Source organism: Penicillium coprophilum, assembly GCF_028826855.1.
Source record: "Penicillium coprophilum strain IBT 35676 chromosome Unknown utg000004l_segment0_segment0, whole genome shotgun sequence".
Taxonomy (NCBI): domain Eukaryota; kingdom Fungi; phylum Ascomycota; class Eurotiomycetes; order Eurotiales; family Aspergillaceae; genus Penicillium; species Penicillium coprophilum.
Window position 1 is genome coordinate 5062066 of NW_026622723.1, and position 14220 is coordinate 5076285.

The 14220-nt window shown below is 50.0% G+C and overlaps 5 protein-coding genes across 5 annotated transcripts; 4 read left to right on the forward strand and 1 right to left on the reverse strand.

Annotated features, from left to right (window-relative positions):
- Window positions 1–960: 960 nt before the first annotated feature.
- On the forward strand, window positions 961–2474 carry N7500_006347 (mRNA-binding protein NAB2; the record flags this gene model as incomplete). The annotated part of the gene is made up of 2 exons (XM_056677491.1): window positions 961–1379; window positions 1445–2474. 2 exons carry the CDS (start codon window positions 961–963, stop codon window positions 2472–2474), a joined length of 1449 nt encoding a protein of 482 aa, XP_056532491.1.
- A 440-nt stretch (window positions 2475–2914) lies between these two features.
- On the forward strand, window positions 2915–4899 carry hem14 (oxygen-dependent protoporphyrinogen oxidase; the record flags this gene model as incomplete). The annotated part of the gene is made up of 3 exons (XM_056677492.1): window positions 2915–3217; window positions 3287–4003; window positions 4081–4899. The coding sequence occupies 3 exons, from the start codon at window positions 2915–2917 to the stop codon at window positions 4897–4899; spliced, it is 1839 nt and encodes a 612-aa protein (XP_056532492.1).
- Window positions 4900–5492: 593 nt separating this feature from the next.
- Window positions 5493–6142, reverse strand: N7500_006349 (putative RNA binding protein Pym; the record flags this gene model as incomplete). The annotated part of the gene is made up of 2 exons (XM_056677493.1): window positions 5493–6008; window positions 6035–6142. 2 exons carry the CDS (start codon window positions 6140–6142, stop codon window positions 5493–5495), a joined length of 624 nt encoding a protein of 207 aa, XP_056532493.1.
- Window positions 6143–6449: 307 nt separating this feature from the next.
- On the forward strand, window positions 6450–6967 carry N7500_006350 (cytochrome b-c1 complex subunit 9; the record flags this gene model as incomplete). Its single annotated transcript, XM_056677494.1, has 5 exons — window positions 6450–6458; window positions 6535–6554; window positions 6639–6704; window positions 6786–6834; window positions 6911–6967. 5 exons carry the CDS (start codon window positions 6450–6452, stop codon window positions 6965–6967), a joined length of 201 nt encoding a protein of 66 aa, XP_056532494.1.
- Window positions 6968–7642: 675 nt separating this feature from the next.
- N7500_006351 (putative ubiquitin-protein ligase E3 component (UBR1)) lies at window positions 7643–14132 on the forward strand (the record flags this gene model as incomplete). Its single annotated transcript, XM_056677495.1, has 2 exons — window positions 7643–13803; window positions 13865–14132. The coding sequence occupies 2 exons, from the start codon at window positions 7643–7645 to the stop codon at window positions 14130–14132; spliced, it is 6429 nt and encodes a 2142-aa protein (XP_056532495.1).
- Between the last annotated feature and the right edge of the window lie 88 nt (window positions 14133–14220).

The following is a 14220-nucleotide window of genomic DNA, read 5'->3' on the forward strand; positions in this document are numbered from 1 at the left end:
CCGCTGTGAGATTTGAATGATTTATCGATGTAATATGGGGCTAGGCACAGATCTCCAAGGTGCAGTTTTGGTCTCGGTTTCACGCTGTACAAAGTATGTATATTTGTGGGGATAACCGACGATCTGGGGAAGATAGGCAAAATGACACCTCGGCAGACAGGGTTGATGGCATATGATTGCGAGGGGACATGAACGGCCTGCAGCCACATAAACATATCTGCACTGCAGATTATTGTGCACATGCAGGTGTCCTTAGAGCCTGATATATCAGGAAATTCTATTCTTGTGCCTTAGGCCACACAGTACCGAAGGCCTTGAGATAATTACTGTTCCCTTGTCGGATGTCACTTGAACAGTCAGTTTTTTATCTGGATACTTCCCTTTGTGTATAGAACTCCCATATACCTCATTCACTCCGTTCACAATAACACAGCTCAATAGCTGAATAGAAGAACAATGGTCATTGTGAATAATATATAAACATAAAGTCTAGTAGTCAAACCTCTACTCCTTATGTCTTTCAGCAGCTCGTCTTTTCTATCCCTCCCAACTCGCTGTCAAGAAATGATTCAATAGGAGCAAGGGCTCTTCATTGATATCCCCAAATCAACTTCGACAGTACATGCGGTTGTTTGCACTGTATGTACTGCCCCACCTCACCGCCGGACAGCCACATCCACGTGACCAAACGTCCGTTTCGGTCATCGGGTCATTAGCTTCACTTCAATCTGCTTGCCAAAGTCTTGCTCTTTCCTCCAAGAAACTGTTACTGGTCTATCAATCTCTCTTTCTATTCCAACTTTTCCTAGATATCGTTCTCATCGCATCTTCATTGTTAGTTGTCCTGATAAGATCTGAAACACCTTTATCGGGTGGCGCAAGTTCTTTTATCAGCACTGCTCTCTTTGTGAATTTCTCACCAACCCATCACTTTTTCCTGACTTCCTAATCGCCTTCGCCATGCTTCCTCAAATTACTTTGGAGACTCCTCTTGCGCAAGCAGTCGCAAATGTTATCCAACCGAAATTGGTGGAGATGGGCTGGAGTGAGGGCCAAGAGTCGCCATTGATTGAATACATCGTTCTCATGCTGGTCAACGGCAAGACCGAAGAGCAAATCGCCACCGAACTCTCAAATGATTTCCTCGGCCTTCAGGAAGGCGACACTGCGGCCCTCGAGTTTTCGCAATGGCTTTTCAACCAAGTGGAGATGCTCAATCAACAAATAAATGGAGCTGCTCCAGCCTCGACCAATGCTCCCATGGGACAGTTGAACCCTTCTGCGATGGAATTTGACAACTCAGCTCAAACGATGGCCAATCCGTTTGGTCGGGCCAACGGCCAGGATGCCGAGATGAGCGAGGCCGGAAACGAGTCAATGTAGGTTTCCTTTTACTGTGCCTCTCTACTAATGCCTACAACATGCTGACATTTCTACTTAATAGCCCCACCGGGCCGAAAGCGATGCGTAACGGTAGAAACGGCAAGGGAAGGATGTTGAATCAAATCAATCGAAACCTGGATCGTGGTTCGGATGCAGCCCTACACCGTGTGCGCGGACAAGGAAACGGGCGCATTGGCCACAATGGCCGTGGCCAAATGAGAGGTGTCGGACAGCAACATGGTCGTGGTGGCCGTGCTATGGGAATGCCAGGCAACCCCATGGTGCAGCTGACCCCCGAAAGCCAGATGCAGCTTATGTCAATGTTGGAAGAACAGGCCCGGTTGATGTCGCAAATCATGCCTGGCTTCATGCCTCCTGCTGTTAACCCCGCTTTCCAAACTGGCTCCCAAAATGGTCCTCAGGGTCGTTCGCTCTTCAGTCGTGTCGAGCGAGGTGGCCAGCGTGGAGGAAAGCGCGGTGGCGGTTACAACAAGTCAAGACCCGCAGAAGGAGCAGATGTTGATATGGACGGCACAGCGGGTGGTGAACAGGATGAAAGCAACCCCGACAGTGTTTGTCGCTTCAATCAACGATGCTCGCGCCAGGATTGCCCGTTCGCCCATCAATCACCTGCCGCCCCTGAAGGTACATCAATCGATCCTTCTGATACTTGCTCATTTGGTGCAGCTTGCAAGAACAAGAAATGCACTGGACGTCACCCTTCGCCGGCTGTGCGATCCGCCCACCAGGCAGAGGCCATGTGTCGGTTCTTCCCGCATTGTACCAACCCCACCTGTCACTTCAAGCACCCAAGTATGCCGGTCTGCCGCAATGGAGCCGACTGCAAAATCGAAGGATGCAAGTTTACACATATCGAGACTGCTTGCAAGTTCAATCCCTGCTTGAACCCCAAATGCACCTATAAGCACGCCGAGGGCCAGCGCGGTGCTTACACCGACAAAGTATGGACCCCACGCTCTGGAGAGCATGTCAGCGAGCGCAAATTTGTTACGGATGTGGATGGTCCCCAAGAGTTGATCAAACCGGATAATACCGAGGAGAATACCCAGAACCCTGAGGTGACCGCGTGACTCCGCCTGACATGACCCGATGAAGAAAATCCACTGTTCGAAAACCAAAACCCAGCAAAATCAATATGCCACAACGGTCTGTTTTCGAAGCGAAGAATACCATATGTACAATCCGATCTTGACCAATGAACGAGGAATGGCTGGAGGGAAGGGCGTTGATACTCTTTATGCATTTGCTTTTGTTTCAGATACTATTATCTGTCCTGTTCATAGATTCCCCCGTTGATCTTCCAAAGAATAATACGAACGCGAGAACCAATTCGCGAATGTCTCATGAACCATGTGCAAGCTTGTAGGGTTGTAAGGGGAAGATCTAAGCTCCAGGGCTCCACCTACCCACCCCACGTAGCTTAAGTAAGAACGGAAGCTTCCGAGGACCTGCACCTTTCGCTTGAATGCTCCAACCGACCTCGAATCAAACCTTGCTCTAATCAGTAGAGATGCGGCTATCACATGTCTCTCGAGCATTAAGGCCAAGACAAAGGCAATTGAATCTTCTCAATGACCAAAAACGCACATACACAGCTGCCGTGCTTGGCGGTGGTATCACCGGCCTCACAGCCGCCTGGCAACTCGCGCAAGACCCTACGTGCAAAAGAATTAACGTGTTCGAAAAGACGGACCGACTCGGTGGCTGGATTGACTCCGAAACAATCCCTGTTGATGGTGGCAATATCGTGTTCGAGTACGGGCCGCGGACGTTAAGGAGCTCGCTCCCAGGATCCCTCCCTCTGCTTTACCTGGTGAGTATTGCTCCCGTGTACAACATATTCGGAGATCGGTTTGCCTTGACATGCTGACCTCCTTCAAAGGCTACAAATTTAGGCTTGTACAAAGACCTCATTGTCACCCCGAAGACAAGCCCCGCGGCCCAAAATCGTTACATCTACTACCCGGACCGTCTCGTTCGCTTGCCAGCGCCGAAGCCTGAACTTTCCTTTGGGGAGAACTTCGACAGATTCGTGAATACTATGAAGGAACCGCTATTTAACAAATTCATCTCGGGGATAGTAAAAGATATATTCGCTCCATCCCGGCATCCAACTGAATGGGCGAAGGATGAGTCTGTCGCGGACTTCATCGGACGTCGTTTTGGTCCCAATGTTGCAGATAACCTAGTCTCAGCTGTGTACCATGGAGTTTATGCTGGTGATATCGATCGATTGAGTGCCCAGACGCTGTTGGGTAGCATTCGCAACCTTGAGGGTGGCATTGGTGGCATTGATGGGTTTGTTTCTGGCGGAGTTACGGCGTCGCTTATTTCCAGGTCAATCTCCAAAACAAAGACTCGAAATATGGATGATTTTATGGCCATAGACGCCATTACTGCAGGCCCTGAATTAGTGCGCCGTCAACAGGATCTAGAAGTCCTTGCAGCTGGAGCTAGTACTTTCACCTTTAAGAGGGGAGTTGGCCAGCTTATTGAAGCACTGATCGCTTCATTGGAAGCATCTGGCAAGGTCAGCTTCCGGATGAACACGGAGATCAAAGCCTTGAGTGCAGTCGACGACCTTTCTTCTTTCATTGCGGTATGTAAATTCCTCTGCACCGCCACTCTATATCCCCGAGCTCTCTGGGCCCTAGGAGTGATGCTGACTGTCAATAGATGGATCATTGGTCACCAACGCATGGCCAAATCAAGACGTCTCATTATAAATATGTCATTTCCACTATCCCTCCAGTTGCTCTTGCGAACGTCATGCGCAAAACTAGTGATACAAAGGTCAAGCCGGTCGGCTTGACCCCATCCCTACTACGCAAACAGAAGTACGCTGTTACGGCAATGGTCATCAATCTCTATTACCCAAACCCCAACCTTCTACCGGTGGAGGATGGCTTTGGATACCTCATACCGCGCTCCATACCCTACGAGCAGAACCCAGAATGTGGTCTTGGTGTCATTTTCGCCTCGTCTTCTAGTGTAGGAAACGGAACGGACCATGAGTCATCTGAAGTCAAGCAAGATTCCGCACCTGGAACAAAACTCACCGTCATGTTAGGTGGACATTATTGGGATGGCTTCGATGAATATCCAGACCACGATACCGCAGTGAAAATGGCCCGCGACATGCTCAAGAGACACATGAATATTACTGATACCCCAACTGTCGCACGGAGTCGTCTCCAAAAGGATGCCATTCCCCAGTACACGGTCGGCCATCTGGACCGCATGTATAGGCTCTCAAACACAGTTCGCAAAGAGTACAGCGGCGGGCTTACTCTCGCAGGAAACTGGTATAATGGCGTAGGTGTGGGCGACTGTGTCAAGCAGGGTATCCTATCTGCGACATACGGCATTGGAAGAAACCGGCTCAATGGTGAGCCTAGTCCGTGGCGTCCGTGGACTTCCTTTGATTATGAACGCTGGATACTAAGGGGTGGCATTGTGATGCCTCCGGTTCGCCTGGTTGACTCCAAAGTCTGATGTCATCAGACTGGTTCGTGTGGTTTGCCTATCTGTGCTTGGAAATGTATACAAGAGCACGTCAAAATGTATAATAAATGTATCGTTGTAGTGATAGTCTTTGTCTTGTTAAAGGTTGGAAATCGACGGCATTGGCCGGATATCCATCAAATGTTCAATTTCTCATGTCTAACTTAGCTGCCACCCTGCCCGTGGTATGTCCACATGAGGTTGGACTTTCCATTTGTGTTGTCTGATGCCATCTTCAGTATTGATTCCATCAGGGTCAAGGGGGAGAGCACCCAGACTCCCGATTGAGGGAATGGCTGAGAGATGTGACAGCATCCAGACTTCCTCGTAGGCAAGCAATGGGCGATTGTAAGGCTGGAACCGACTGGTTGCATTGTGCCCTACCATAGGGGTAATATTTCTCCCACCCCACTCCCAATCACTTGCCACGATGATGTGGGATAGTCTGGTGGCTTCCAAACAAGGTCGGAGTGTGCTTGCAGGAATACCTGATGACAATGCTATGCATATTGGCATATACTCGACACATGGATATGGGATATTGAATTTAATCTGACCCCGCGTTTCAAGGTTCAAAGGGGCATTCAAGCATTCTCATTACTGTCACCATTTTTCTTGTCCCCATTGGAATCAAAGCCCAACACATCCAGCTGCCGGACAAGTTCCTGAATCTTAATGACTTTCTCCAACTGTTCGGGCAACAGCGCCTCTCCCTGCTGCTTCTTATCGCGAAGATCCCGCGCCTGGCGGAGCTTCTTCTTCAGGTTGCGGGCTTTTTTCTCCTTCTCCGCCTCGAGATCGACAGGCTCCTCGGCGGGCTGTTCTTGCTTCTTAGGTGTGGGTGCGGGGACACGCCAATTGTTTGAATGCGCGCCCTTGCCCTCGGTGGTGGGACCGGCTTCGTCGGTTTCCTTGGCATTTCGCCTGGCCTCGCGGCGTTTGGCGTTCTTATTACTGGCGGGAGTAGCGGTGGTAGTTGTAGGTATCGTTGTGGTCTTGGTCTTGTCGTCTTCGCTGCTTAATGTTTCCGCACCTGGCACCCCGCCTTTTGCGCGGGTCTTCCATGCTGCCGCTGCCCGGTTCTTGTAGAGTTCGACATCCTCGGGGGTTTGTAGCCAGGGCGCACACGGATCTCCTTGCGCCTAGAGCCGTCGGCACGGACTGAAGAGGGAATGTATCGTTCGCCGGTTCGGGCATCGGTGGTGATGCCGGACCGGGCGACGTTGGAGGACATGGTGTGGTCGGTGGGTGTGTAAGCTGTAATTTGAGAGATGGACCTGGTAAAACAGAGAATATCTGATAGCAACTTGACAAAGTCAAGCTCCAAGGTAAAGATCAATATCTTTAAAGATTGAAGGAGAAAAACAACACGAACATTGAAAGTTGAGTGCGGAAGGCCGGAGGGTCGGCCAATCAGCGGACCGGCAATTCCCGCAGATTCAGCCTTCGCAACTTCAACCTCACAACTTCAACTCTCGTTGCCCCATCCTCCTGTCCAATCCTTTAATTTCGGTCGTGTGCAAACACCCCAATCTCTCACAATGGCCGGCGTATGTCTATATCCCTCTTTTCAGTCCTCCCATTTACACTGCTACGTCCAATACTGACTGACTTCTCGCATGACAGCTCGCAAACGTTATCTACTCGCATGTCTCCCCTTCCTAGGTCCTACGATCGCGATTGAAATTGTCCAATTGAAATCTAACCGAAGCACTCTTTGCTGTGTTTAGGACTTTCATGCGCAAGAACACTGTTCTCCTGACCACTGCTTTTGCCGGCGCCTTCGCTTTTGAGCTGTGGGTTAAATCCAGTCTCGGCACATGTTAAGACATGCTGCACAACTTATACGGAATACTGACTACCCACTCTCAAAACAGTGCCTTCGATATCACCTCCAACAAGGTCTGGGACAGCTGGAACCAGGGCGTATGTGAACCTCTTTTCCGATGTACTACAATACCCGAGGTTAGGACCCACGCTGACTATTTTTCTCACCTTACAGCGCCAATGGAAGGACATCAAGCACCGTTATATGGTTAAGGAGGAGGATGACGAGTAAATGGGCTTGCCGAAAGTGATGTTGGGTATATTTTACCGCCGCGGGTAAAGGGGCACGGGAAAGCCAACCGAAGCTAGTGCCTGTTATTTCTCATCCCATATGTGGGCTTGTACGTGATAGATGGAAATCTGTATTTTGACTTTCAATCTCTTTAAAAACTTCAAATGTTTAGTGGCGTGTCGTAGGTGGTTAGGCTCGTGAGCCTGGATGTGGCGTTTACTGAGACAGGCCGGTTCCATCGATGTCATAAGGAAAAATGTTACTTTCCGATCTCAACAAACACTCTTCATTTGATTCCTTCTACTTTTTTGATTTAATTCTGCTCTTCGGGATTACTTGAGCTCCACATTTTGAATTTGAATCGCGTATGACTTCACTGTACCTGTGCTGATCTGCTCGCCTGCATTGGTCCACCCTCACCCGTTGCTCTTCTTCCCCCCACCAACAAAGTATCAGCGTGTGAACGTGAACTACATCTGAGAACCCTACTCGATTCGGTTCATCTCTTGAATATTCACTTGAAATTTTCTTGTCCGCCTGCATACCCGTGAAGAAACTACCTGTGTCGGACCATTACTACCTTGAGCGCATCGTCGCGACAACGACGTTCCGTTCCATCACTCACTTGTGATAGCCCGAGCGGTCGCTACGATAAATCGGCCACAACAACAAATCATGCTCATGCTTGGGGAGTGTGAGAAGCTACTAGGTGATGGTCTTCTCCGTTTACCCAAGAAACACAACTTCCGCTATGGGCCCGCTGCCGAGAAGGACCTGCTAGAGCTTCTCTTCCGATCGCTTGTCGGACACGACAATGATTTAGTACACCAGCTATTTCCAGAAGGAACTCCGGTGGGACCATGGAAACTGGCGGAGGCTCAGGGGGCCCGGGAAGGAGCCGAGTACAGTGAGGCAGCGAGGGGCAAGCGCTGCGGTCATATCTTCCGTGCTGGGGAAGCCACATACCGATGCGTGACATGTGCTGCAGACGATACCTGTGTGCTGTGTAGTCGATGCTTCGATTCCTCAGATCATACCGGACATCAATATCAGATTTCGCTTTCCTCTGGAAACTGTGGTTGCTGCGACTGTGGTGATGACGAAGCATGGCGCCTTCCGCTGTTCTGCGCAATCCACACCGATAGTGGCAATACTAAGGGCAAGGAACGGGCACAACGGGCACTACCTTCTGAGCTTGTGGGCTCCATCCGCTTGACTATATCCCGTGTGCTTGACTATTTCTGTGATGTCATCTCTTGCTCCCCGGAGCAATTGCGGCTGCCAAAGACTATTGAGGGCATTAGAAAAGACGAGGAGGCATCTCGGTTGCGCCCAAACTGGTATGGTGCTGGTGATGAAGAGGAGGAAGAACCTGAATTTGCAGTCCTGCTGTGGAATGATGAGAAGCATACAATTCGCGATGTATCTCATCAGGTCACACGTGCTTGTCGTGAACGAGATAGCTTTGGCGTTGCGAGAGCTCATGAAACGAACGATATGGGCCGCAGTGTGATAAAGTATTCGAAGGATCTGAACAGACTGTTGGGTGTTTCTAAGATAATTGAGGAAATCAAGGTTACCGTCACGGTGCGCTCTGCGCGCGATACATTCCGCGAGCAAATGTGTGCAACGATAGTTGAGTGGTTGGCCGATATTGCTGGCTGTGAAATCCTTGAGGACAATGAGATTTTGAGACAAATCATCTGTGAGGAAATGCTTTCGCCCTGGAAAAAGGGCAGTGGTGGATATAACGAAGATATCGGCATGAAGGGCATCGACGATCATCAACGGACCGAGAGCCTTCCAGGTCGCACGCTCATGATCAATTTACCTAACCATGGTCAAGTCCTCCTAACCACTGACGATGACGATGACGATGACGATATCCTTGACGATGATGTTATAGACGAAGATGAAGATGAAGACTATGTCGAAGCCCACGACGCGGATGATGAAGATGACGATGAAATGGACATCGAACTCACTCGTGGTCAGGAAGAAGACGAAGATATGATTTTGGCGGGTGCCGACGAGGAACTTGCCTTAGCAGAGCGCATTCTCGCCGGAATTACTGGCATCCAGCCGCTACCTCCTCGACCCGCACAGGCTCAAACGACAGATCGGTCCTCTGCCGAACGAGGCCCATCTGAGTCTCAAAGTCCTGGCCCTGAATCTGCCCCTACCGGCTATATCCCCATCCCCAAGACCCCTGGCTTGCATCGGCAAAGGCCTTCAAAAACAGACAGTCACTGGCAAGTCCAGCCGTCCCTTCCCGCTCCAGGTGAAAAAGTACCTCCGTATGAAGATCTGTGGCAGCGTACTCGCCTAGACTGGCTCGTGCTATACGACTTAAGGTTGTGGAAGAAGACACGAACCGACTTGCGTGATCTGTACATCAGCACCGTTGTCAACGTTCCTCAGTTTAAGCGCATCATGGGTCTTCGTTTGTCAGCGTTGTATACAGCTCTGGCTCAACTCTACCTCATTGCGGATCGAGAGCCGGATCACTCGATTGTCAACCTTTCATTACAGCTTCTCACGACCCCCTCTATCACTGAAGAGATTGTCGTGCGAGGCAACTTCCTCACGAAGGTGATGGCTATTCTCTATACCTTCTTGACCACAAGACAAGTCGGTGAACCACAATCCGTCAATCCCAATGCCACGCTGGCATTCGATGCTGGCTCAGTTACAAACAGACGTCTCTATCATTTCTTCCTTGACCTCCGATATCTTCTTCAATCGGAATATGTCCAGCATCGTGTGCGGACTGAGGAACAATACCTTCCTCAGTTCCTTGACCTCGTCAAGCTTTCACAGGGCATTTGCCCTAATGTCCGTGCTGTTGGTGAACACGTTGAATACGAAACGGATGCTTGGATTAGTGCATCGATTCTCATGCGAGAAATCAACCGACTTTGCCGCCAATTCTGCGAATCTTTCCGTGACCCTGAAATTGATAACGGTGACAACCTCCTGAGGGCAATCGAGACCACCACCACTACTGCGATTCTCCATTCAGCAGGCCTAGAACGCAAGCGATTCGACCAGGCAGAGATTAAAGATGAAGTGAGATTCAAGCTGCTGCCACCTTTCGATTTCGAGGTCGGCGCCACTGGCCAAGTGCCCTGCCATCGCGTCGTTGAATTCGTGGTGGAGCGTGGATCTATCAGTTTCCACCACGCCCTTCACTACACATTGTCATGGCTCATTGAATGCGGCCGAAACATTAGCAGCGAGACTATGCGCGATGTTCTCTTTGATGCTGCCAATGCGGCAAGAAGTGAGATTCACGCCGCCAAGACTGCCGATCCTAGTAAAGTTGATGATGTATTGCTTACTCTTGGACCGGAGGACTTGCTTCTGACCATGTTTGATTATCCACTTCGAGTATGCGCTTGGTTGGCCCAAATGAAGGCTGGCATGTGGGTGCGCAATGGCCTTAGTCTTCGGCATCAAATGTCGCAATACCGTGGAGTCTCTTCTCGTGACTTTGCGTACTACAGAGATATCTTCCTTCTCCAGACTGCCCTAGTTACCTGTGATCCTAGTAGAGTCCTTGCTTCCATTGCACACCGCTTTGGTATGGTTGAGTGGATGGCTCGGAACTACATGCCCCGTTCTGGATACGAAGACACCCAGATTGTGGATGTGGCAGAAGAATTTGTTCATCTACTGGTGATCCTCTTGACGGACCGAACATCTTTGACTGCCATCGATGATAGCACTCACCTCACCCACGAAAACATCAAACGTGACATCGCTCATGTCTTGTGCTTCAAGCCGCTGTCTTTCTCCGACCTCTCGACTCGCCTTAGCGACAAGCTTCTAGACTCGGACATGTTCCAAGATGTGCTGGAAGAAGTCGCTAGCTTCCGTCCACCTGAGGGCTTGAGTGACTCTGGTACTTTCGAACTGAAGCCCGAATATCTTGATCTTATTGATCCGTATAGTGCACATTACACAAAAAACCAAAGAGACGAGGCAGAGAATATTTATAAGGAATGGATGGCGAAAAAGACAGGCAAAAATGCCTCTGACATTGTTTTTGAGCCGAAACTTCGACCTATCAGCTTCGGCGTGTTCTCAGATCTGCCCCGATTCGCCGGAACAATGCTGTTTGCGCAGATTGTTCACCAATGCTTGGAATATGTTATCTCATCGAAAGAGTGTACACCAACCATCCCACCGACACGTGTTGAGACTTTCCTTCAAGTAATTCTGCATCTTATCCTTGCAGCGGTGCTGGAAGATGATTCCGAGGAGACAGATATGGTAGAAGAGCATTCCAATTCATTCAACTGGAATGCTTTGTCGAAGGCCCGAGAGATCAAGGCTGGCCATTTGACCATCGTCGGTTTATTGGAGAGAATTTCCTTCACGCCCGAATTCACCGCATCTGGCCCTAAAATCAGACATATACTTGAACGCCTGTGGCAAAAGCGCCCTCGCACGTATTCATCGGCAACTGCGTCTCTCAAATTCCCCTTCGACCGAATTGACACAAACTCTCCTGCAATCGATGCAGATAACGACAAAGAGGCCAAGAAGAAGCAAGCGCTGGAGAGGCAAGCCAAGGTTATGGCTCAGTTCCAGCAGCAGCAGCAACAATTCTTGAACAGCCAGGGTAACATTGATTGGGGCGAAGAAGATTTCAGCGATTTTGAGTCCGATACAGACGCCACCCCAGAGAAGAAGCTATGGAAGTACCCTAGCGGAACGTGTATCTTGTGCCAGGAAGAGACCAATGACTCGAGACTCTATGGTACATTTGCCTTGGTTCAAGACAGCACAATCCTGCGACAGACCGATATCAGGGACTCTGATAGAATTCGTGAGGTGCTCAAAACACCCACAAGTCTGGACAGGTCCGCTGAAGAACTGCGACCATTCGGTATATCCGGGGAAAATCATACTTCGATCAAACGTCTTGATTCTTCTGGGGGAGAAGTCGTCAGTGAAAAGATTGGACTGAGCAAAGGATTCAACGCAAAGAGTACTATTCGTGGCCCTGTGACTACTGGCTGTGGGCACATAATGCATTACTCTTGTTTTGAACAGTACTATACGGCGACGCAGCGACGACACACCCAGCAGATTGCGCGTAACCATCCCGAGAACACTGATCTCATGGAATTTGTCTGTCCTCTCTGCAAAGCTCTCGGAAACGCCTTCCTCCCCATCACTTGGAAGGGCAAAGAAGAGTCTCCCCTTGTTCCACTCAACGCCTCTGAATCATTTGACCAGTGGATTCAGTCAGGCCTCAAGCAAGAGTTGAACCAACAGCAAAACTTCCCAGTCCTCATGGAGAAGGAGAAGGCCTATCCCCAGCCATACAACGACATTTTCATTGACTACTTGTCTAAGGCACTAGTCCCTCCACTTTCAAATACCATTGATCAACTGAGGGTCTCGTCTTTCCCACCAACTGTCTCCTCACAATACATCACCCCGGCGCGCATGCCAATGCCAGGTATTTTCGCTCCCACCGAAGACTTATCGCCTTCCAGTCCACTTCAGCAGGTGCCTAGTCCCCCGGAGAGCCCTATGTCGGAGTTGCTGCAGATCTACAGGCGACTCAAGAAGACACTCGAGATGAACCATGTCAATTCAATGTTCAATAACACCCCTGAAGCGAATAGCAATGAAGATCTTGTACATACTGATTCTTTGATTCGCAGCTTTGGTTTCAGCATTGCTGCAGTGGAGATCGCGCAGCGCGGGGTTGATTCAGAGCCTGGCTCGACTTTGCTCGACACAATCCCTTCGTTGACGCTCACTCATCTGCGCGTTCTATCAGAGACGGTGCTGACATATGCTGCTGTGGGGTCCCTTCACTCAACGGGACCTTCAAAAAGCCGTCCAACAAATGAGTTCCAGGAGATGCATCGTCAAAAGATCTGCCAACTATTTGTGGGACACCCTTGTTTGAGTGGCACAGCTCTGCTCAATGATGTACGCAACATTGAGCCTCTGCTCGCCGTGGATACCTTTGTGTTCCTCGCAGAAGCATCGCTGTCACTGCTTCCAGTCCTTCATATTGATATCAGGCATCTTGTCCGGATGTGCTTTGTTGCTGAGATTGTGAAGGTCGCTGTCACTTTCATTCTTTGGCCACTGGGATTGAAGGAGGAACTTGCCACCCACCCGGAGGACCATATTATGGCAGCCGATTTCTCTGAAGAACAATTTGGAGTGACCAAGCAGTTCTTCGACTCGATCGTTGCTGAACTCAAGGCAAACTCTGTCGGTCGTGCCGAGGGCTCCTCCTTCCCCGCCGAGAGTGGCTATGTCAAAGACGGAGAGGAGACTGCTACTCCCAGCATCATCGCCGCTATTCGGCGACTTGTTACGAGCTATGGACTAGCATTCCTGCGCAAGGCAGTTATCCTTCTTCATGTTCAACACGGCGTTGAGTTCCCCAACACAGGATTTGCCGATGTGGAGTCCTCTGAGCTTGAACGCCTGACCAAAGCACTTCATCTGCCTTCCATTGACGAGATTCTCATGTCTGTGAAGCCCGCACGCAAGACAAACAGTCCCATCGACGCAGTCATCTCAGGGTGGATCTTCCACTGGAATGCCTCGCGCTCAGGCATCCGCTTCGAAGACCATCGTCTCTGGCCAAGTCTGTCGCACCCTGCTATCTTCGAGCTTGTTGGCCTGCCTAAGTACTTCGATAGCTTGATCGAAGAGGCAAACCGTCGTCGTTGTCCCAATTCCAAGAAGGAGCTCACTGATCCCAGCATTTGTTTATTCTGCGGAGAAATATTCTGCTCACAGGCAGTCTGCTGTATGAAAAACAAGCTTGGCGGCTGCAACCAACATCTTCAAAAGTGATTATACCCCTGCACTTCGTTCGCAAGTACTCTCCAGCTAATCAGTCTTCCATGTTAGGTGCGGAAAAAACATAGGCCTTTTCATCAATATTCGCAAATGCACGGTTCTTTACCTGCACAACACGAATGGATCCTGGCATTATGCGCCCTACCTCGACCGCCACGGTGAAGTCGACCCTGGTCTCCGCCGTAATCGCCAGCTTATCCTCAATCAAAAGCGGTACGACCGGCTACTGCGCGATGTCTGGCTGTCACATTCGATCCCTGCGACTATCAGCCGCAAGCTGGAGTCAGAGATCAACAACGGAGGCTGGGAGACTATTTAATGAACATCAAAATGGCCCCCTTGCGATTGTTGATGTGCATGTAATTAGATTCCTTACCCTTTGAGTTTTTGATGGCGAAATGTACCAA